The sequence below is a fragment of the Netta rufina genome (assembly GCF_964035555.1).
Source record: "Netta rufina genome assembly, chromosome: 2".
NCBI classification, from domain to species: domain Eukaryota; kingdom Metazoa; phylum Chordata; class Aves; order Anseriformes; family Anatidae; genus Netta; species Netta rufina.
Window position 1 is genome coordinate 66108186 of NC_140124.1, and position 25712 is coordinate 66133897.

General features: G+C 40.1%; 1 protein-coding gene across 1 annotated transcript in view; it reads right to left on the minus strand.

The window, feature by feature from the left end:
- STAC (SH3 and cysteine rich domain) overlaps nt 1-25712 on the minus strand; it is a gene marked incomplete at both ends in the record, with an annotated part of 83628 nt that overhangs the window by 31567 nt on the left and 26349 nt on the right. Inside the window, one exon of the mRNA XM_084281540.1 lies at nt 20112-20385. Within this exon, the coding sequence (XP_084137666.1) occupies nt 20112-20385 (274 nt within the window). The remainder of the gene's footprint in view (nt 1-20111; nt 20386-25712) is intronic.

A 25712-nucleotide genomic window follows, 5' to 3' on the forward strand; every position in this document is an offset into this window, starting at 1 on the left:
TTCCATAACAGGCTGGAGGAGCTGGGGTGGCTGAGCAAGGTCCAGGTGTTTCATTTGTGTGCTGTTTGTAGGACAGGGAGCCGGCATCTTCACCGCCTTGCTGCCAAGGCTGTTGGAGAGACAATGAGTGAATGGAACTGAGCATTTTGGGGTGCACTCTGGGGGCCCCCCATGTGCTGCCTACCCATCCCTTCTCAGCTGAGCAGGGAGACTCACTGCTCAGGTACCTGCAGATTCCTAGCCTCACTCGTAGGGCCTTTTTTTCTAGTAAGCACAAAATTCACTGGAATATATCCCTGCTCTTTTGTTTGTTTGTGTTTGTTTGTTTTCCTGTGTGGTTGCACCTGTGTGCTGTGAGGACTCTTTTCCATCCCTTCTGATGGTCAATGACCAACACAGACAGCTGTGAGAAACTGGGACTTCCTCCACATTACTTTACTAGATCTAATGAATGGAACAAGAAAGGAAAATTACATCTTATTTCGCCTACAAAACAGGTATTTAGCATTAGTGTTTACACTGAGTCTAGCTCTCTTCTCAGGCTTGTCTGTAACGGTGTAACTCTTACCTGCTTTACCAAGTCACTCCTGAGATGTCTTCAGCTAAAAGGGCAGACAGTGCCACAGTCCTTTCTGCTGGCTGTGTTATGTTATTCCAGCCATTTTAATGCTAGTGTTACATGGTATAACTGTGTGACCACAGAAGATACACATTTGTTGATGTAACTGAGCATCCAAATGATGTACAAAAATAATGCAAAGTAGACATGCTACTTTCAAAATCAAACAACTTATTCAGAAGAGAAATCTGTGTGCATGTAGAAATGAGCCATGATCAGTGTAATGCAGTAAGTTACAAAAGACTAACACTTTACATTTCTATTACTGAATACCATTTGTTACATATGGATAGGTAAATAGTTGCTTCGAAGAGAGGAAAAGTATTTCATACATTTGAGTCTACAATAATTTTATTTTTGTTTAATAAAAATGAAATTGCCTTCAACTACCAAAAGCTTCAATCATCAATTCATTGTTACTTTTAACTATTTGGTTTACTTTGGGACTAGGCAGCTTGGAAGCAATTTGCATGTATCTCCCAGCCCCCCTCTGAGGGCTTAAAGAGGAAGAGTTTATTCTGTGTTTACACTTACCCATCATACCTCAAGCTCTGAAAAAGGCATTTCTACAGGGAATATTTTAATTTTCCCCCAGGATAAATCTTTCTTCTCCAGTTTCTTTTCTCCATCACACTAACTCAAACCTCCTCAGAGGATCATGGCTCAGCTATTTCAAAACTGCATGCCAGAAGTTAGACAAATACATACTGGCAGTGCATCTGCCCCCCAAACTCTTGAGATTCAGCACTGAGGTACAGTGCTCACACTGTGAAGAACTGGTCCACACGTGGTACAGGTGTAAATAAGATCCGGGATTGACCAATGGGGTCAGTTTTTTGGGCTAACATGTAAGCAAGCTTGTTGACTTTGCAGGGCTTTGTTTGGCTTTGCTGGTTTTGGAAGGCATCCCTATAGTTTGAAATTGGGAAAAAGTAGGCCGAACATGGGTGTTGCGAGCAATTTACATAAAGCTGACTGAACTTGTTGACAGTCACACCAGTATGAAACAGGTATTTCATGATGCCTACAGAAGTAGCATAGGATATAGCAATGTCTAGAAACATTATTTGAAAATAGATTCCCCCAGAGAGCATGAGAAAGCAAGGAATTTGGACTGAGCATACGTTAAACAGTAGAAAATACATGGTATTAATCATTAAAAGAAAAAAAAAATAATAATGATGGTAATAATAATAACATACTGGGGCAGACTATTTGAGGAAACTTGGGTAGTTTCACTTCTCTCTCATAGGACACCAGGATGTGTTTGAAGTTAAAAGTCTCTCTGTGGTGGGCTTATTCCCACTGGGTTAGTCTTTCCACAAAGTGAAATGTGGGGAAGGGAGAAAATGAGGAAAGAGTTCACATTTGAGATGGCCAAAGCAGTTTCTGGAAGGGGCACTATTGTTGTAGAACCCGTGAAGTTTGGGACACTACAAATGCTCTTCTCAGGGATTTCTGCTGGGCATATTGTTCTGGCAAACAGCAAGCCTGGTCATTGCTCTTTGTTTCCTGCCTCCCTAAATATCTGGCAGCATGATTGCAGCCTACGATTTATTCCCAATAGCAGATATTCCTCGATGCCAACCTTGATGCACAGCTGGAAGCTACTGGTATAACGTACTCACTGAAATGCCTTTACCCATCCCAAACATGCCAGTCATTTCCATTTGTGGTGGACCAGAAACAGAGGGACTAAAGGCTTTGCAATTAAGCTGAACTTGTGTACCCTAACTACCATTTGCTTCAGTTTTCTCTCAAAGGAGGAGACGAACAACTTTGATGGACTCTTTATCATTGTTTTAAATAAGTAATGATCCCTATTCCCTTCTCCGAAGAACCTTATTGTGGTTGCTTAAATTCTTAAATACTGAGGATATCAGAACAAAGGTCCTGCTCAGTCCCTCTTTGTTTGCAGTCTTGAGATTATTTTTGTTCAATTCATTTATACTTCATTCAGTGAACAGAGTGGACAGTGTTTGATGAATGGGTACCTTTATTTAACACTTCTTTCTCATAGGACACCAGGGTGTGTTTGAAGTTAAAAGCCTCTCTATGATGGGCTTATTCCCACTGAGTTAGTCTTTCTACTTCTTCATCAGTCAGTATGTGTTCTTTTACATCATCTGCGTATTTCCAAATAGTAGATGATTAATAGCATCACTTTCCTGTGGTCCCCCTGTCTTTGCCTCTTTATGCCTTGCAATATGAACATATTTGCCAAAACCAGGATGCCATGGTGTTGTGGTTCTGCTCGAGTGGTCAGCCGAGCTCCACCACAGCCGCCCTCTCACTCCCCTCCTCAAAGAGGAACAGGGAGAAAATAAGATGAAAAAGGCTCAAAGTTTGAGATAAGGACAAGCAGATCACGCAGTAATTATTGTAACGGGCAAAACAGATTCGGCATAGGGAGATAGTAAGATTTATTGCTAATTACTAACAAGCTAGAGAAGTGAGAAACAAAGGAAAGAAACCAAAAGCACCTTCCCCCCACATCCACCCTCTTCCACCTCCTCCCCCTGAGCGGCGCAGGGGAACGGGGGAATGGGGGTTATGGTCAGTCTACAGCACTTCTTCTCTGCCGCTCCTTCTCAATCACTCTCATTCCCTGTGCTGTGGGGTCCCACCCACGGGATACAGTCCTTGATGAACTGATCCGGTGTGGGCTTCCCACAGGCAGCAGCTCTTCCAGAGCTGCTCCAGATATGGGTCCGTACCACAGGGGCCATCCCTCAGGAGCAAACCGCTCCAACCTGGGTCCCCCATGGGCAGCAGCTCCTGCCAGGTCACCTGCTCCTGTGCGGTCTCCTCTCCACGCGCTACAGGTCTGGCCCGGAATCTGCTCCGGCAGGGGTCTTCCACAGGCATCAGCCTCTGTCGGTGCAGGGCCACCTGCTCCACCGTGGTCTCCTCCACGGGCTGCAGCGTGGAGCCCTGCTCCACCGTGGTACTCCATGGGCTGCAGGGGGACATCCTGCTTCACCATGGTCGTCACCACAGGCTGCAGGGGACTTCTGCTCCAGCCCCTGGAGCACCTCTCCCCCTCCTTCTTCACTGACCTTGGTGCCTGCAAGGCTGTTCCTCACTCCTCTCACTCTCCCAGCTGCTGTGTGGCGCAGTGTTTTTTTTTCCCTGTCTTAAATATGCTCTCACAGAGGCGCAAAACAACATCGCTTATTGGCTTGGCTCTGGTCAGCAGTGGGGCCCTTACCAAACATGGGGCAGCTTCTAGATCCTTCTCACAGAAACCACCCCTATGGTCCCCTGCTACCAAAACCTTGCCACGTAAATCCACAGCTCCTATCTGAGGGACTAATAGGTAAAAGGGGAAAAGGTGTCTCTGATAAGGCAGTACTTGGCCCAGATACTGGTGTTTAAATCATGAAAATTGCAAGCTGTTAGAACTGTGGTTTAGAATGGAAAGTACTATACATGTTTAGTTGACTTGTAGCACACATAAACATACCTGTCAATGTAGTCACAAACTTCATATAGGAAGACAACACTCTGGTGTCCTGGTGTCCTGTTTATTAACACATCTATTCATTTTATCATGGTCAGTAAAGTCTGGTATAGTTTTGCAAATGAAAAAGCCAAAACTGTCAAAAGAAACAGTGTTTCACTGGAAGCAAATGAGGAAAATTCCTTTCAGGATACTTGAGTAGCTCTTAAACTTACAAATGAGGTTCTGTCACAGTTGTTTTCTTCAGATACCAATTAATGCATCCAGACACCTAACACTAGAAGGACATATTGTTTTGAGAAGCAGGTCATATTTAATAGCACCTTGCTAGAAATACTCCACAACTGGGTCAGCTCCCATCTGAATATCTAAACCAGTGGCTAGGTTTTTTGGAACAGTCATGGAAAATTCAATCTTAAACTGTTCTGATAATGTGACCCTAAATACTACCAAAAGGACATCACTTCCATAAATCTAAGCCTTTTATGGAGGAAGTCCTAATGGGATCAGAACACCTCAATTCAGGTGAATGGAAACATTTGAAGGCAGAGAGAGATAAAGGAGATGGAAAGGGCAGAATTCGATTCCAAGGCTTTATGCCTGTTTCTCCAATTAAAGTAATTTAGTAACCACTCTTCATTTCAGGAAAGTGACATTTATCCTAGGGAATGCAAATGAGAATTGCGTTTGTCACAGGCTTGCAAATAGAACCTTTATCATCCTCTTGGCCAGAACAGCTACGGCTGCAGCACTGCTGGATGATGCTTTTTGCCTGTTGTTTCTAGACTCAACATAAGATTAATAGCTAGTAAGGGAGAATGAGCTCTACAGCCTGAAGAAATCTGAAAGAAAATTTCGAATCTTAGTAACAACATGACATCATGCTGAGTATATAAAGACAACTATATTAGGTACTTATGCTAAAGTAGGGAAAAAAAAAAAAAAAAAAAAAAAAAAAGAAGAAGAAAGGGTAAAAAGATTCAGGTCTATATGAGTAAGAGATAGAGAGAACTAAGAAGGGCAAAGACACAGGCTGGCACCTCCAGCTAGACCAGTTGTGACCCAACCACTATTTTTTGTTGTTCCAGCTGAGATGAATGTGCCAATCAGAAATTGTTTTGATTTAAAGCTTTCATAAATAAATACATTTAAAATTAATTATTTTCCACAGAACTTCAACTTCTGCTGTGGGAGGCTGATAAAAATAATGATTGCCTTGCCCCCTTTCTCCCTGAGCGCATTTGGAATTGTCACTGGAAACCTGTCTCTGTGCCAGAAATCATGGGAAATGGAGAATTTAAAGCAAGCTGGGCTAGTACTGTAGCAGTGAGGAGTCTGGGATGTCACCTTGGATGGAGAAAGAGAAGTCCCTGAAATGGCATTTGTGACTCCATTTCCATTTCTTAGTCTTTGCGCAATGTCCTTCCCCCTGCTCTCTTCTTCATTTTTTTAATTGTTTTTGTGTAAAAGCTCTGACACTGAAAGGATGGAGACTATTTTTAAAAATTCCTCTATGGCTACTTCCTTTCTCCGTAGCTGGCTGCCACTGGAGACAAATGCTCACTCTCCTCCTTTGTCCTCACTCTGCCTCAGAACACAAGAGCTGCAGATAAAACAGAGAATGACATTTTCTGTGCAGGATACCTGCCCTTTTTAATTTAAAAATCTTGATTCCCCAAAATCATTATGTTAATAAGGATAAGCTAGGCATCATTTTGCTCATCCTTCCTTGGTCTTCATCACTTTGCCTTGGCTGACCTCAGGAATTGCCCCTTTACCTGCCCTAGATAACACCCTCTTGCTTCATCTTCTTAAATGACACAGTGATTCCATCACTTGCCCCAGCTAACACACAGAATCCCAGCTGGCCTACAGATTGGAGTCCAAACCCATGCTACCTATACATCCTAAATGACCAGCCACTGAATGTCAATCCTGTGTGATAGTGTTGGATGGTGTGTTGCCAGGTGTATTAACTGATACACAGATACTCCTCTTGCATAAAATTACCAGTACTATTAGCAATTTACCCATTGCGCTTTCTACTGCTAAATACAGGACCAAATGGATTATTCAAAAAAGCACTAAGGAGAGGTGAAATGTTCCTAGACTGTTCACAGATAAATGGATTACAGCAGCCCTTGGCATTTCCATTTTGTCAATTCAAAAGGAAATATCTTCCTTTTTGAGGAGAAAAAAAAAATCACACTTTACAGGTAGCCTTCCCTTTTGACTTGCCTAGTTGGTCTACACTCATTTGAACACTGGCAAAAACACTCCATGCATGAATACCATATGGGTAGGATGAAGAGATCAAAGCATATAAAGAAAAGCAGGCAAAAATCTTATTTAGGCAAGTTTTCATGAGTAAAAGCAGCATGGAATTGACTTCAAAAGTTTTACCTTCTGGTTGGTATTTTTTCTATAGTTAAATCTGTCAGTTCAAAACATGCTGAGTTACAGGTAGGTTAATCCTGTAGTTCTTCTGGAAGGAGAATACTATACAGAGAGGTCCAACACCAGGTATGATCTAGAAGAGGAACCCTTCTATTTGCACCCAAGTTGCCAGGTCTGGACCTGACAGCTCAACTGGTTGGAGTGAGCATCCCATTTTCTTGAGTTCATCTTGTGCCAGTCTAAACTGAATTGGGTGCTGGGACAAGCTGTGACTTGTATGTTTGTATTTTGTAGAGCAGAACTTGATTTCCAGCCGCAGTACCTGTCCTGTTCAATTAATAATTTTTAGTTTATGTGTCCCTAAGAAGTCTGGGTCTATTTGAGTGCCTACCCCATTCAGTTTCCCTGTAACAATATACAATTTAAATAGCACAAATATTTAAATAGCACAAATAGTTGCCTTGTATGTAGGCAGGCTACAAAACGGTACATAAAATTAGAACCGACTTCTTAGTGACAGTTTTGTTTAGAAACGGTGTGCTGAGAAAAAAATGAGGCAGTAGTAGACAAGTTTTCCTTCAAGCGCTGTTACAGAAAAGAAAAATATCCATGCTAAAATAAAGTTCTTTCTAAATTCATGGTTTCAAATCATACATAACAGCAAGAGGAAATGCCTTTATTTCTCTGGCAAATCAACTTCATAACTTCTTTACTTCCAATGCTGACAGCCTTTTTATACTGTGGTACAGGACCAATGAGATTTACTTAAAAGGCAAATAGCCTTTTCCTGTCTCCTAGTCCAAAAGAGATTCTCATTTTTCATGTTTAATGATCAGAAGAGGATGAAATTCACTGCCCTGTACTGAAAAAATTGGCTGCAAGGGTTTCTTTTGGCAATGCTCTTTTCACATATTCAGCAGCTTTGCTATAAATGTCTGCCCCTGAAAGGAAATATCCACCTCCATATTTCTTAAAATATTGTCTTATGTTTTTGATCATCTAAATGTTAGTTAAGGTGCAGGAACACCATAATAAATAAACTAACAGCTAACTGTTTAATCAAAAGAAAAAATCCTGTCCTCTAAAACCCGAACTTAATCAATGTCTCTAATGTTCTTTGCTCTAAATAAACTGACTCTGATATCTCAATAACAATTATTGTAGACATGCAATAGCACTCCAAGACTTCTTTGTAGATCTTTGCGCTGGGTTGTTTTGCTGAGAAGGAAAATAGCTCAAAGGTGATAGGAATGGACTTCTCTATGAAGGTTGATATTGAACTACACCAGAGATTGTAGAGCGCTGAGAAGGACAAGGTGATACAGAGAAAATAAACCTGGTATGGTGGCCCAAAGAAAGACTAGGTGGCTGATTGGTGGCTGATCTTGGTCTTTGTAATATTGGCAAATACAGCGTGGACAGTAACTCTCATTGAGATGAAAATGATTAAAGTCAGATTTCAAAAAAGGTCCCCATGTTGGCAAGCTCAATTCATTTGTACCTCTGTTCTTATGCTAAAGTGAAGAGATGTCCAGTTGCAACTTTTTTTCCTTCTGTTTTGAGATTCTTTGAAAAAGCACATGAATATTTTAAAGCCACTTATATGAGAGAGGGAGTTAGGAGAATACAATAACTCGCTAACCTTTTAGAAAAGAATTTACTACCTTTTAGAAAAGGGGAAACAGAGAGGGAGTTAGAGGAATCTTATCAAGTAGAGATAGAGTGCTGACAGCATGAAACGAGGATGGTGCAAATTAATTAAAGCAAGAAACCTTGGGCCCCTTTACCAAGGTCAGTCTCTTGATAAGAGTGTGAACCTATCTTAAGAAACTGGTAGAAACAGGTCCCGCGGATGGACAAGAGCCAAGGAGAAACAGAGTCTGCGCAAAGACAAGAGGTCAACTAGTGGTGATGAGGAAGAGTCATCAATCTTCATCCCCATGACCCCTGATGACCACCACCAGAATACACTGTGCAAGCGCAGATGGGAGGAGTTTATGGAAATGACTCCTTGGAATTAATTTTAATACAAAGCGGGGACAGGTTATGAATATGTACAGGCATATTGTGAAACTTCATGCATATGTAACTCTTTACTGTATAAAACCAAGGCAAGTTGCCGTGTCAGGTGCGCACGACTTTGGTGGGACTACCCCCCACACTGCCCAGCGCTGAATAAACGTACCTACTTTACAATCTTACTGATTGTGGAGTCTGTTTTCTGCCAGTCATATATATGCTGAAATCTTGATTTTTTTTTGAAGGGGTTATACCATTATCGAGCAGTTGAAAACAAGAAAAATAGTATGTGAACAAAGACTACGCTGCAAAATGAAGAATGTGTCTCTAGGCTTGCTGAAAATGTGGGAAAAGAGTTATAAAATAAAAGAACAGCCTGCCCTTAGCAAAGAGATTTAATATTCTCTCTGCTCTGTTAATGGATTTTTAACATTTCTTGTTGGTTACAGATATCCATCATTAATGGGCTTGAAATGAGAGGCTGCTATGTGCTAGAAGATTAGGGCAATCTGACTATAAAAGGTTTAGTTAAAAAAAACCACAAAACTGATATGTAAACAGCCAGCTCCTCTCTGGCCTTCTGCTCTTTCAGACTTACTGAGGGTTTTGACTCTTCAGTGGTGCAGCATGAATACTCCCTCATCAGCGCAACCTCATTGTTCCTGTTCTTTGTTAGTGCAGACAGACTAGCAGGCCTGCAACAAAGGGCCTCACATGACATGTGGCTTACCATGGCCATGATTCTCCTCCCTCCCCCTCTTTTACCCATTTCACAGTAACTGGCAGCAAAGCTGGAAGGTGGATTGACAGCGGATAACTACACTCATCTCTGCCTAACACCTATTGCATGGTCAGGATGTGGCCACAAACAGGCTTCTTCTCCAAAGCCATTTCTGCCCTTGGATGCACACATAGCTGGGTAAGACTTCATCAGAAGCTGCAGGTGTAGGTGACAGCAGGATGTGGTGAGATCAGAGATGACTCAGGGCACTGCTGTAGGTAACTGGGCAGGTATAACTGATCCCAGCAAAATGGTTATACCAGTTTTCAGGGAATCATTTTTACTATTAATCACGGCATGCTGCTTCTTTACAGAGTTTAACAACCATATTGTATAATGAGGTGTTTCAGTTCCTTTTCCACAGCAATTATGAAAGCAAAAAAATGAAATGCTAGATGTGGAAAAACATTCAAATGAAACTTTTCAACCCATATGCAAGTTTTCAGAAAAAATCTTTTTCAAAACAAACTTAAACTGACAAATTTCAAGAAAAGGTTACTGATTTCAGCAAAATGACAGAAGTCAGGCATAAAACCACTTTTGACTATTTCTGTCATCTGCTCAGAGTGGCAATCTCAGCCTTCACTGCTACAACCTGAGACCAGATTTAGACCCTGACTCATTACAATGCTGGTTTAAAGCACGCTTACAAGTGCACCTCTATGTGGCATTAATTATTGTTTAAAAGAAAAATAAAACTTCTTTCAAATGATTACATGCAAGTTTTTGCAGCTCAGCAACGCAAAGTAGTGTTACTTGCCTTGGGGTCAGTCTGGGAAGCAAAAAAACAAAAAGGACAGTTAGCTGAAATTTTACTTGATTCCTACAAATTAAACCAAAATTACCAAACTGCTTTCTAAGATTTTACCTATCCCCAGGAACAGCTTCAATGCATCACTGAACATCTCCAGGGTTAATAAAGATTTGCATTATCTCAACTCACCCTAGATTTAAGTAGGAATAAGCCAAACCAATTTAGGTCATAACTTTTCTCATCTGCATGCACAGCTTGCACCAGCATGATAATGTCATTTGTTGTCCAAAAGCCTGATTTAAAGTATTGACCACATAATTATATTACCGCCATCAGAGAGAAGGAAAACTATAGGCATAAACAGTCTAGGTAGCTACAACTGTCTGACCTGTACTCTGATATAACCTTAAAAAAAATAAATATCCAGTAAATTCCATCAAACAACTTTGCTTTTAGCAAAATGATTTTCTATGCAAGAGGAGCTGTTTGTTGGTGGGATGCCTCTGAAGCCATATATATATATATATATTTTTTTTTTTTGGCGGGGGAGGGGGGAGTATTGGGAGGAGATTGCACTGGCACAGATGGATTTTACTAACAGGCAGCTGGGTCAATACATGTATTCAGATTTAGGAGATGGAGCTGTCATAAGCAAATATAGCTAAAATTGTGAACACTAACTGGCAGGAGATAACTGTGTATACACATGTTTGAATGTCCACAACTGAATTCCTGAACTCTAAAGAAGGAGCCTGCTCCTTGCAAGTGGTATGGCTGCTTGGAAATTTTGATAACACTTGGACTAAACAGATGTGGCACATTTCAAATCCTCCAGCTAATAAAAAGACATGAGGCAGACCCCTCAATTAAGAGGCTAATCATGTTCTGTTCTTCTTTCTGTACATAGTCTACTTAGACTGGAGAAACTGTAGGCTTGGTTTCCAGAAGAGCTGGTGCTAGAAGATAGATTTCTGAAAAGAAATGGTCTCAGAGAGAACAAGGTGAAGGCTCTGGTCAGAGAGAAGATCCTGAAAGTAGGGAAATGACTTTGAGATGAGGCAGACGTGGAGATCAATGTTGGGGAAGGTCCATGGACCTTGGCCAGGGGTGGTCAAGTGTAAGCAGCATCACTGCAGGAATGAACATAGTTCTTCAGTATAACCCACTATCCTCTCTATGTTGGCATTTATGCTGCCTTGCCTATAAGAGGTACAGAGGGCCAGCATGATTTCTGATTCTTTCATTAAGCAACAGGCTCAATTTTACAGATGAGGCATTTTGAAAGAGCATCTGTGAGAAATGCACTCACATTCCATCAAAGTGCTGAATTTTCTGTTGCTCTTCAGAAAAATCTGTTTCAGCTAACAAAGAGTTTGTTGCCCTTAGAGAACACCATTAAGCAATACACTCTGCTGAGCATTTCATCAGCTTGTTATGGAAAAAACTGCTTGTCAGAGGTTGTTGCTCATCTGCTGCTCTTCAAGAGAAACCATCCCGTGTCTTCCCTTCTGGTGATATTTAAGATTTGTTGTACTCAGAGATTGTTTGTCCTATCCTTAGATTATTAATGGAAAATGGATTTGTATGCTCTGCTGAGTTGAGGGACTAGGTTTAGAAAAACAGATCTTTGGTGTAACTTCTCCATGTTTATTAGCTATAACAAACATTACAAGACAGACAACATCTTAACATACAGCTGTAAATAGATGTGCAGATGAACCTCTGATGATGCTAATATGTTGTGCCTGCATTTAGAGAGGTAGACAATGTGTCACTTTATGACACTACTTTGTCCTCAGGTTTAAGAAAAAGACCTGGGGCAGTACAGAGTCTTCCTGGAAAGTTTCATATGCCACAGGGATTGTAAAGCCTGCTACACTTCTGAGAGTTGCAGCTTGAAAAGCAAGCTATATTAGCATTGCAAATACTCATTCCCTCATCAGTACACAACCCCCATTAATGTGTAATGCTACACCAATGAAGCCAATCAGGGAAATACTGACTATGGCTTTGTAGTTCACAATGACTCAGAGATCATGCCAGCCATAACCCATTTCCACTCTTGGCTGGGAAAGTGGAATTGTTTTCAAGGGAGGAAGACACATGCTTCCATCCCTTTTATTAAGAACAAATATTCCAAGATTTTCAAAATCATTACTTGCATGTTTTAAAGGAAACTATAATGTAACCACAGTTTCCAAGTGCAGAACATGTCTTCAGAACTTCAGAAGAAAAAGAGGGGATCTGTGTGCATGCAGAACCCTTCATCACATAATATAAACTTATGTCAAAGAGGAAAAGTTACAGATTCTATATAACCTGGAAAATTAAATTTTATGCAATTTAGAGTAGATAACTACTTAACTTGCATTTACTTGCATTCATATTACAAAAGCAGAAAGCGTCTGGGAGAAGTGATAAGTCTCAGCAATCAATGCTTCATACGAACCACAAGAATCACTGTTCTCTGAGACATCCTTCTATATTAAGGACAGCAACAAGCAATGGTGCGCAGGCATTTTATTCTACATGATGGCAATGCCCTACTTGAAAAAACATTTCTGACAATTGCCTCATTTTATATATTTTTGCAACTTCTAGTAAGGTGGAGCTCTTAATAATTTCCCTTCTAGATGATGCTTTTGTCAGCTATATGACAATGTGCTATCCACGTAATAGTGATACTCTGGTCGACAAAGCCTATGTAGAAAACATGTTTTTACTAGAAGGTTTGTTTCAAAGAAAATGTATCTAATTTGCTTATCTGAAAACACCTGATGTCTCACATGAGCTCAGAAAAAGTACATAGAAGGACATAAAAAAAAAAAAATATTCTTCTTCATTCCCGGGTCTTTAAAAAAATCTAAGTCTACCATTACGTTCCTCTCTAGGGCTGATCTCAGGAGCATTGGCCAGCACAGAGCAGTCACAGGGACCTAAGATAAGCATTACTTCAGCTACATCGGTGTCTTTCAATGTAGTTTTGGGTCATAATCATCTAGGTTAATATAACTTTGAAATACTGATTGTAGACGTACTGGAAATGTTTTTGTTTTCCATCGAGTTAGGCAGCAAATGTTGGTCAACATCTTTAATGTCTCTTTTCACTAAGCATTAACTGCAATTTCATATTAATAGCAATTTTACAAAAATTACAGTGAGCTTGAAAATTATCTAGGAACAAATGTGAAACATGCTTGATGCTGTTCAAGGACAAATTTGAATTTAAAATATATTTCCACCCTCTTTTCTCGGCTAAGCTGTTCCTGATTATCCAATTTACTGATAACATTCCTGCCTCATCTCAGAGGAGGAAGCCCTCCCAGAGGATAAACAGGGTAAATATTTCCTTTTCAATGTTTGCTTTAAAGTATGTTTAACTATTACAAACAAACAAACAAACAAACAAAAAACAACAACTAATTTAACACATGTATAATGTATGGCCTTCTTGTACCTACTTCACAAATGTGGGGCTGCACAAATAGGATGTTTTTTGTCACATTTAGAAGAAATAGTAGAGGTACCCATGGAACATATCTATACTACATATACTGTATGCATGTCTACTTCTCTTTCCACCTTTTCATCCACACCTATTTATTTTGCTATACAAATTATCCATTTTCTGGAAATTTTACAGAGTCCAGATGACATTGTCTATACCTGACTAGTATATAACTAGCAGTTAACTGCATGCTGCATAAATTGATTAATGTATCACTTAACTTCCTATTTCCAGCAGGATTTTGGTTAGCTCTTGTTAGAAGGCTCTTCCTGAGAAGATCTATGCTTATGGAGAATTATTAACTCAAGAAAGAAATCATAGGAGAAGCTTGGTTCAGTATCAAGCTAGTAGATATGTTAAGATCATTATTTTGCTTTTTTTTTTTTTTTTTGCAAATGTGTGTTAAAAAATAAATAAACACAACAAAAACAACACAGTGTTTCTTTTAAACTCTTGCACAGCAGGTCAGAGGGGACTGAAGTAATCTTCACTTGCTCAGTGATGCTCAAAAGTACTAGAGGATTTAGGTGCCCAGATCCATTCTGAGTCAATTGAAATGAGAAGCTAATTCTCCCTCTAGCTTTACTAGAGCGAAGGAGGAAAGACAATGACTTAGGCCATTTAAATAATATATGGATTGACACCTGGTAGTAGTCATTAACGAGGTTACACAACTACTCTTTTCCCTCACAATCAAAACCAAAAGAGGCTGGATTCAGACTTTTCAGAAAACCTCTTTCCATAGGGAAACCTGTTGCCCACTTGCATTAGTAATAAACAATAATCATAGACACAATACTATACCATAACACACTATCATCTGGAAAATGGACCTAGGAAGGCTCAACTGTGACTGCACAAGTCCAGTTGGTCACAAAGCTTCATCCACAAGCTGCTCCAGAGGCATCTCCTCCTCATTGGCAGCTCTTCACCCTTTTCCATGGGGGACAACTCCTGTGTTGTTGCGGCGGCAACATGTATTTACCTTCCTGAGTTCATCTGGGCTGGCAGATGTCAGAGTGTCTGGGAGGAGGGAAGGGCAGAATGAACACTGAATGAATAACATTTTTTCCTTTAGCCTGCAAGAAAACTTTCAGAAAATAAAATTACCTTAAAAAAAAAAAAAAAAAAAAGTTCTGGGGGAGCTTTCCAAACTACCACTGCTTGAAAACACAGTTTCATTTTGTGATAGATGTCAAGCAGTGGTGATCAATCTGTGACTGTTTATAGCATCCTTGTCTACCTGCATAAAGCTGCATAAAGGCAGGATTGGATCAAACCAGAGTATCTACTTGAAGCACTGAATCAGCAAGCTTAAAACAAAATGTCAAGAATACTCTTTATGAAGGAGCTGGTCAGACTGGAGGCAGAAATCACTGACTGATATGTGAAATTCTGCTATATTTAATAATAATAAAAAAAACCACAACACATAAATTAAGGTTAGATAAACACTTTCTCAAACTGTGGAGTTTTTCCATCACTTATTAGTTGCAGTTACTGATATACTGGAAGAAGAGGTACAGATTTAGTGACAAAAAAAATAGGGGACCATAGCTGCAAACTAGAACTCTTTTTTTTTTTTTTTTTTAAATCTCTTGCATTTGAAAAGCTGAGGTCACTTTATCAGTGTTGAGCCCAGCTTTATGGAGGAAGTTGCATTACCACTTTGAGGGGAGAAGATAGCTGAAAGTTCCAAAAGCCACAGCAGCACAGTGGATTAAAGAAACACAGGCTGTTTTTAAAAGATGTGTCCAGAAGGAATTATTCATGGCTCTTGGATGGATGGCTGGAGTTCCAAAAACACTGGCTAAACCAGAACAGACGGAGGTAGGAGTGAATCAGTACTGAAGAGACAGCACAATTTCACTGTTTAAGTGTACTATTAGTAGACTAAAGTAAGCTGTGCTAGTTTTTGGAGTTGTTATTAATTTTTATCTGTGTTTTTTTTTTTTTTTTACAGGTTTCTGTCTGCAACTGAGCTAGTTCTGCGAGAGAGGAGGTACTGAACAATTTACCTGCAAAAGGACTGCAAAGATCTGGAGAACCTGCATCCAAATCAGAAACGCGATTGCCCTGAGGCCAACTATAAATGCACAAATCTCAGGTACCTAGGCCACAGGCTTGACTGTCCTGTTGAAGTTTCAGATTAAATTCAACCGTATGTTGGCTGCAGATTGTGGGCAATCACATTGCTAGGTACACCTCAGAAACACCAAGAAACATAGAGTAATGTTATAAATGACTACCTATTCCCTTAAAACGCAGTTTAAAAAAAATCAACTTTCAAGTCAGCTATTTTTGAAAGCAAAGTGACTTACTTTTTTTGCTACACTACTTATATTTGACTTAGATGGAAGTACATTAATTGCATGTAATATGCTTGGAATGTGTGGGAAATAAATTTTTTCCATACGAGTCAGCACAGGAAATGAACTGCAAATGATAAAATGTTGAGAAGTCTACAGATGGAGATTTTTTTTTAAATACACAATGTTTTTCAAGAGTAGAGTATTGACATCATGTTTTCTTACAGAGCAAAGTACCACAGAGATGACCAATGACACACCAGAGACTGAAGAAGAGGAAGAACTTCCTTCTGATCAGCATAGTTAAAGCCTGTAACTTGATGCAATATTAATTTAATGGTTTCTCTCTTTGCTAGTGCCAGACAGCTTTCCCTCCCTGTATTGGACATTGCCAGAGCTCACCACAATCTTGCTAAACACAGAAGATTGTAGATAACACCAGGCCAAAACATCTGAGTTTTCTTCATTTTCTTTTCAGTAATCTAAAATAAACAAACCAGCATCTTCTAAATGATGATCGAGCAATACATTACCTTAGATACTTTGGTTTTCAAAATTTTCCCTTGTTGGGCTTAGATATTAAAATAGAACTGACATTAATTAAAACTAAGAGCAAGAACAGCAATCAGTTTCTAAGAGTTGTACTGTGAGGGAATGTTCATAGTAGGAAATTATGTAACCCATCATGGAGCTGAATCCTCACTCCTAAACCAAACAGCACCTGGAGCTCACAGTGGCAGAAGAGGATGAATTCAGAGTGGTGAAAGAGTGAGTGGCAGAACAGAATACAGAGCCCTGCTCCAACACACTATTGATTTGCTCTGAAATTACGTGAACTATTACTGTTGACTTCAGTATTAAAAGTGAAGATTTTATCATGGTATTTGATGCTGCACAAAGACTCCATTAATTTCAAATGGATGTTCTGTGCACTTTACAGAGCTGCCTTGTATTTGAAATAGTCTCCCGTATTTCATTAGGCAGAAAATTACTGCTTCTATGTCAAATTTTCCTTCCGTTTACAGAGCTGGAGATTTAGCCCCAGTCTAGTACAGTTAGTAGGAACACAGTGACTCCCATCTTTAATGCGAGGTATAAATACACTATCAATATTGCTTTTTCTTCATTGAAAGTAAACCAATAGACAAGAGTTTCTTTTGAATATGTTGCTATACGCTCTGGGATGCATGAAAAGCATTTGAGTGAGTAAATTTGCATTATAGTCATCCTTGTAAACATCTTTATCTGAACGCTGAAACCAATTATATGCATTTGGCTTTTATCTTCTAACTGTACTTCTGTCAAATGAACAAACAGGTGCACGTGCTGCATCCCAAAGGCAAAATTTGGCTCATGGTGCCTAACGATCAAGGAGAGATGATGCACATATTTTTTGTAGGAAGATAATGTTTCATGCTCCTTTGCTTTAATTTTGCTGTCACTGAAAAGAACAACACAGGGATCCTGCTGCCTCCACTCCCAGTGTTCTGTTCATGCTGAAGCTACAGACAGGCTCTGCCAGGCCAGAGACCGAAGCGTGTACTGCGTGTTCGTGCTATGCACAGTTCATCATGCTGCCCTGCACCAAACAGAGCTGCTCATTTCATAGATTGGAGAACCATTTAAGGTGAACCTGGAATCATTCTTGGTGGTAAAATTCAAACCATCTAAAGTCAAGCTGGGATTTTCCTGGACTCTTTCCCCCAGTCTTCAAAACATGTATCTAGCCTTTGCCTTTACTCTCATGAATAAGGAATTTAGAGCCATAGACTCATTACTCTCAACTGTCACTGCCCATAAAAATGCAAATCAAGGGAACTAATAGGTTCCCAGTTGCAAGCACAAATTCAGAGCCCCTGCAGAGTTTTTTTTTTTTTTTTTTTTTTTTTTCTTTTTCCTCTTTCTTTTCTTTTTCCAGTTTGCCTTGGGAGCAGGCTTGACATGATTTCCTGAAAAGCTGCCTGCTTTGCTTCACCATCCCCATGACCAACGGCTGCACAATTTACGTGGATTAATTGAGCTACAAACAGTAACACCCAGATCTCCCATGCTGCTTAAAATATCATACAGTGAAAACATGCACTGTGGTAAGGGTCAAAGACAGAGGATCATGTTAATAGAGTAGACTTTTGTCTATGAGAATAAGGGCACCCAGACTAGTGCATTATAATGTAAAATTCTTAACAACGTCTCTGCTCTGCTATACCTCCAACTGAAGATGTGCTGGGGGAGGTCAGAGCAATTCGCCTGACTCAGCCTGCCGCCAGACAAAAATAGATCGTGTTAGCTTCTTCAGCAATTATGAAAGGTTTCTTTTTTTTAATTAAGAGGCTATGATACAGAATAGAAAAGGGAAACCCTCAGAGGATATAAAAGAAAAGGAAAAATTCAGAAAGCAGGTGGGGTTAAAGCTGATGTTTTGAAGCTTATAGTCATACTTCAGGACTTTCCTTTCCCAGGCAGGATGCAGCCTAGCAAGGGAGAAGGGCACGGGTGTTTATGAACTGGAGTTGCTCTCTGCAAAGTTTGCTGCCAGTAATAATCTGTCTTGAACAGCAGTGTTTTGGAATAGTGTTGCTGACTCATACAGATTTGTGATCATACTAATCTCCATACAACTTTTATGAGAAGCTGCCAGAAACGAGCACTTACATTTGTAGTATACATTTGTGAAACTGAGCTACAATAGAACATCCATCCACATTACAAAAAGAGACAAGTTCTGGGCCTGCTTCCATACAAGAAGTACATTTCATCTGCCTATCTTCCAGACTTCCCTTCAACCTCTGGACTACGAAATTCCCTAATACTTTTCTCTTAGACTTGTTCTGCCCCTTAAAGTACAAGAAACCTTAAGAGGCTGGAAAATAAGACCATGTATATGGAATCGAAACTCCTCTATTTCCCTGTATTCAGTAGAGTTGTGGTACAGAGGGGATGAAATCAAGACTCATGCATTTAATCCTGTAATTTTCAGAAGCAGTATTGTCTTGCATTGGATTTAACATTCTGCAGACAGCTGCCTTTTCCAAAGAATAATAGCTGTCCACACAAATGCGTATGTGTGCAGGGGGAGATGACACTGAGCACTCTCATGTGGAAAAGAATACCCCCTCCTTTGAGAAAGGCCAAGCAATCTATCAGCATATTTCAAGAATTTACCATACTTTTTTACGAAAGGCAGTGACTTCCACACCAAGGGACAGCTTCTTCCAGTAAGCTAGTTTCTAGCTTCTTACAGTAAGCTAGAAAAATTACAGGCAATAGTTTGTACTTAAAGATTTGTACTACCTCTACATGAAGCTAAACCAGTGTTTCAAGTCTTTCACTCCATTTACTGCCTAAAAACATTGAAATTCTATCACTCTTACACTGGTACACTGCCACTGAATTTATTTATCTACTTTGCTGGGACAACTAGATGATAAACAGCAAGAAGACCAAATCATGTACATACCAAGCTAGCCACAGAGATGTGCATTTGTAGGACCACACTTTTGAATAGCAGCTCCTATAGCTTCCCACGGTGGTCACCATGCACTTTCTACACCTCTAGCCACTTGTCACCACTTCTTTCCTGACCTCTTCCTGTATAGTTCCATGCTCAGTTTCAGAGAAGAGAAAGGGAGACCCTTTAAAGGTACAGTGTTTGTATGGGGCTTTTTGAGTACCAGAGACAGGTAGAAGAGAGAGACTTAAGTCAACAATCTCAAGGAATTCTGCAGTGTGAATTCAAATGTTATTTATCTGTTGACCTGGTTTGCTACAACACGTGTCCTAGAGAACCAACACATACAAGTAGCTTGGAGCCTACCCACCACCCAGCCACCCAGCAGATGCTACTATCACCCCAGTAAATGGAAACTGGGGCACTACAGGGCTGGGGACAGTCACAAAGAGCAAGAGAGTTATAATTACCACTGTAGAGAAGAACAAATTCTGCTGTTTCTAGTATAAAGTGCAACAAGACTTGGGCTTAGTGCTCAGTGTAACCTGGATGAGCATAGAATTTAACTGTAGCAGAAACCCTCACCTGTTATTTATGAAAAGTGTATATGCCACCAAGAGAAGAGAACTGTAAGTGAATGTACGGTTTATATTAGTTTAGCAGATGTGGCATGAACACAGATCCTTTTTGTGTGAGTACACTCAACTAGACATCTGAGCATTATGGAAAGGTCACCTTGCATGTTCCAACATGGATGCCCACACAGAGTTCATGCAAATTTGTTTCTTACCAAAATGCAAAATTGTTTCTTACCAACAATCATGTGGTTGCAGACATCACAGAAGGTGGGTTTTTTGAAGATGTGCTCCTGGAAGATGTGAGCCTTGTTTTCTGGCAGCTGCTGGGCTCTGGCGGGGGAGGATGCCTGGCTGTCTGAGCTGGGGAGCTGCCCTGTGCTCGTGCTCACCTCAGGCATCAAGTCCACTTGCAGTTTCACATCACTGTTAGTCCTCTGGAAGAAATTGTCTGCACTTTTACTCCGCAAGCTTTTGGTCTTGAAGGAGAGCGAACGTTTCAGCTTCTGCAGCTGCAACAAATAACAGAACTATAATTAGTGCCTCTTCCTCTTCAAAAGCAAGGCAAGGCAAGCCTATTGGTTTTGGTGTGTGTTACTGCTAAGTGAACCCGCCTATAGCACCTAGAAGCCATCAGCAAACCTTGAACCACCCGAATAACAAAACTGACTCTAGAATTTAACTAACAATTTCAAAGCAAGGCAAACAGATTCCTACTAGGAAATAACCCACTCTACATATGCTTTCTGATAGATAATAAATGCTTCTGTTTGTTCTTTCTTTCAGGTATAACAGCAAAGAAATACTGCAGAGAGTTATGCACATAGTCATTTGACAAATACATCCTTTGTATTCAAGCATGAGAGAAATTAGAATATTGCGTGGTCCTTCAGCAGTCTGTAGAGCCATTTCAAGGACAGATGTTATATGCTATTACAAGAAGAATGAATTCAGTAAATAAATTTGATGTGGTTATATATCTTGAATTTGACAAAAAAGGAGACTACATGCAGTTTTGACTGAGATTTTTTTTATTATTATTGACAATTTTCTTAAGGAAAAAATTCTAAGGAGCAGCAGCCGTATAGTTAACTAGTCACCTAGTAGGTTAATACGTTAATTAATACTAGTTAATAGAGATATCCACATATTTTCTTATACATTGCATTGTGTATTCCTTGTCAGATTACTAAGCATCACAATAGGGTATCATTAACTGAAATTTAAATTATGATTCTTTAACCATAAACTGTCTCGTACCTTACCACAGGTTCTCTTATCCTTCCCCCAAAAAAGTTTTATGCAAGGCTGAGATGGACACTAGGTGAGCCACAGAAGCTATAAGTGCATCTAATAGACAAGTCTGAAGTTTTATCAATCCTGACAGCCCATAAATAGAGTCTGGGAACATTGTGGGAAAGCCAGCTTTGCATCTACTTCATGTTTGTTATTTTTGAAGTGTAATATCTCCATCTCAGCTTTTACCTCAGCATTATTTCAACCATCACAAAATCATTTCAATCACTGCTGCAGCTCTCTGGGGAAATATGATGTAACGACTGAAATTTTCCATGCCACACAGGCTGTCTGTGATAAACCAGCATGAATGGTTTATATTAGAAACTGTTTATGTTAGAAGCAGTGATGATCGGGAATCATAATTCACACTAATATAAAGGGAAGGAGTTCACACACTTTCCCCAAAAAACATGGCACCGGTCTGTCACACTGACAGTGCCTCAGAGCCCATGCTCTTCCCAGTTACTGTTTTTGATCCATCTATTTTCTTTGTGAGTCAGTCAAAACCATGCCATGGGACAGGAGCCTCCAGGCACCCTCTCCCACCTTCACATGCAAGCAGCTCACTCTTGGAGCACTGAAATGCTCCAGCTCTCTTTCAGTGCTGTACAACACCAAAATAACCTAAGTCCAATAAATGGGCAAAGGGATACCATTGCCTCTGGTTAACAGTGTTTGTGTTTTCTGCACAGAGGGTTTTGCAGCACTCTTCTGGAGAAAGCGTCTGCTCCCTGAGCTGTTTCCATACTTTGGGAAGCTGGGAGGGATCGGAGCCAGGGGCCTGTCCCACGCCCCTTGCAGCCACAGCTCTCTCTGTGCTCACAGGAGGAGCCCCAGATCCAAAGGAAGGAAATACCCACCTGTTTGCCAAAAAGGCCTAGCTGGTGGGGAAATGTGTAAATAAGAGCAATTAAGTCATTAAATGTGAACTGTGAGGCAAGAGCAGTTTCTGGTTTCTGAAGCTCTTTCAGCTGAAGGCTAAGTTGTGGACTTGCTGAGCCCAAAAACCACCTTACAACAGCACCGACGAAATGTGAGATCCTCCCTCTCCTGCTTTGATGTTAAGTCAATGGCACCCAAAATCACTGAGGTTATTAAGCACTGAAATTACTTCATGTCCCCAGTGGTGACCAGAGACTCAGTAATAATTTGTTCCTTGCTCTTGAAATGCTTCCCACTGAAGTCAGACCTAATTAGTACAGCAAAACACAGAGAATTACAACATCACAAGGTGACTGAAATGGCATTCATTAATGATTTGCCATCCATTTCTACAGTGCCACATGAAGTTAATTAAATTTCAAAACACTGCTTCTGCCACAGAAAGAAGATTAAGCTGTGCAATACAGTATTTGTTTTATCATGAAACAAGTGTCTTGCTAGCTCAGCAATGCAGGATATTTTAAGGAACTCTGCATTTTCTACCTTTATTGCATTCTCCTGTGTAAAATCATTTGCACGTCTAGGCACCCTTTCAGAACCTTATCAGCACCCTTTACTCACCTAGGCAGAAAAGTCTGTAGTTTTTCAAAGAGTACAGCACTTGGGCTATGCAAGTCCACATGTGCACTCAGGTGAATGTGTAGCAGTGCATATTCCATGCATCTACAGCCACAATGTTCAGTTCAGAACACAGATATTCAATAACAAGTTGACCAAGTTACATCTATAGACCTAGCACACATCTCTGTACAAGCTAGTAACCCTGAGATCTCCTGAGTTCTGTCCTGTGCTAAAGTTGTTAAATCATTTTCCAGACCAGGTAGGCATCCTTGTTGCTACCCAAATGCAGATCCTCATTTTGCAGTTTGCTATGGACTGGGCCCACTCCTTAACTAGAAGATTTTCAATGTTAACACAGGCATATAATTTGCCTGATTTTGATCTGACATAAACTGATTTAAAGTACTTGTGATGGCACTCCTAATAGAGATGCTCACCTTAGGCAGGAATCTGCTCTATCAGTAGAGAGAGGGAAGTATGCAAATTTGATTACTATTAATTTATTTCTGCAGAATTAATGAGTCCAAAGTTAAATCATAGAATGAAACACTGGTGAACTTTGGAAAAAGGTGAGACTAGGGTTGCTCTGCAATTGACAGTACTTGAACACTTCAGTGAAAAACTCATATATTGGCACTGAACAAAACCCTAAACCAATCATGAAGAGGCTTTAAGAAACACATCTGAGAATTCTCCTGGGCCTTTCATATTTTCTCCTTTGCAATGAAGAGGAGAAGCTTACAAATTATCTTTCATTTAAATACATAAATTAAATCAAAATAAGATTCCCACAAGCACAAGAGCTTTTCTGGAATTGGGATAGCATCACAATACTTCACAATACTGACGTTTCAGAAACCTGAACCCTTGCTATAAAATTCAGGATGCTCTGGTGGTTTTAAATTAGACAGGGAGAAAGTTTGTCTCTATTCAAACACATTTTATCAGTCACATGACTGAACATACTGAGCCTACAGGCAAGGAAAAGATAAGTGAAATAGCTAAACACTGAGCTTGATTAACCTTTTCTTCAGTAACAACCAGCACAATCTTCATCTTCTTCAGAATTACTAAATGCAAGGGATTGGGTAGCTCTGATGCACCACAGCTTATCTACACCTCCTGTGCTTCCTAATTTGCTTATACTATAACTATTTAGCTGCTATAACCAGAAAACAGCAGGCAGTGAGAGGACAGCTACTGAAATTCATTCGTAGAGTTAACAGCTGCCACTGATATTGATTTGAATGGGAATTGTACCTGCCCTCACTAAGACTTCATTTTAGTCAAACACTGAAAATACACAACTCTTTTCTACAATTTTGTTTTAAGAATTTCCTGTGGAAGTTAGGAAGATAGTGGTGATTTGAACTGTTTTATAATCACTAGCTTTGCAATTAGAAAAGATAAACATATTTCCAGTCATCCACCCTGCAAAGAATAATTTATTCAGGCTCCTAACTGCTTCCCTGATATCTACAAACTTTTTTCCCCTGCCTCTCTGGCTCTATCTACAGTAGCAGACATTGTGGGTCAGTAAGAGCAGATCTGCAGAATGAAATGGGTGCTGAGGACCCAGCATACATACTGTATACATTTCAGGGCACAGAGTACTCTGAACTAGCCTAGCCCAGCAGCCCTGGTGTGCAATTACTGCACACCTGGAGCACGAGCAGGATGTAACCCCAAGAGATGCAGTCTGTGGTCTGCAAGGCTGTGCCACAAGGACCAAAGAATACCGATCAACAAATGGGAGGTTTGCTTTGAAACTGCACTCCCAAATCAAACTAAAATGCTAAGATAGGTGCCCTACCTGCCATCACTCTTTCTGTAGCACAACTTCTCTATCACACCTCTTACCATTCAAAGCTCAGAGAAAGCCCCCCCAGTCCCTCCACATGAACACTTCATTCCCCTTTCTGAAGCTCTCTGCTTACTCTCTGCTTACTAAGCTCTCTGCTTAGTGATCAACCACGGTTAACTGGGAAGACAAGCTGCTCTATTATATTGCGTTTGCTTGGACCATCAGCTTTGGCATTCAGACCAACTCTTTTGGAGCCTGCTCAAGTCAGCTTAGTTCTCAATATGCTTAGGAGCTTACATGGCTCCCTTCTCAGCCATGGCTAACTATCCTTGGCAGTGTCAGAGGCTCCTGTGTGGCACAGGGCCAACAACAAGATTGTTTTTATACATTTCTGCACTTAACTACCTTTCACGAGAAAACAGCAAATGAAAAAGGCTCATCAGCTGTCCTTTACTGACAGACCATATAACTAAACGCTCATTTTAAGACATCAGCTGGGCTACTGTTCTGCCAAAAAAAAAAAAAAAAAAAAAAAAAAAGATAATATTGCTTGCTCTTTTCTATCCCTTTCTTTACACTAGTGTTATCAGTATCATTAAATGGATTACAAGTAATGCAGGGCATTAAGAGTTGGAATGAGCTATCAAGCCAGTTTGATTCCTGCAGTTCTTATAAAATATACCTATTTTATTAGCTATGCAGACTAAAAGTGCTCTGTCAGTGGTTTTCACACATCACTGTGAGATAAATATCCACCTTCTATTAGGAATTATTTCTACTTTATTTCAGTTTCTTAGAGTAACTTTTCAAATTATTTGACTCTCATGTTGTTATAAAAGACAGACTTCAACATGCAGGGTTGTTGTGTATATTCACTAGAGATCATGTCAGGTATACAAGACATTTACCAAAAGGGACTCAGACCAAAACCCTTTCAAAAATAGGAAAGAGCAACAGTGTTGACAAATGGAATCTATTCTACCAAGTACAGTTCATTTGCTGGGTCAAGGAGCATTCAATTTGTACTACCAATCCCTTGAACATACTTCAGATGTTAACTAGATTTATTGAAGGGCTGGATGTTACCAACATGTCAGCTAGCCTGGCAGCACTGTCGGGCTTCAGCTAGCTACACTGATTAAGAGCAAACAAAGAACATGCTCAAACAAAAGTGCTTACATTTGTGGGCATGGAGGTTGGTTATTTTATTGTTAAAACTGGGGGCCACAAAAG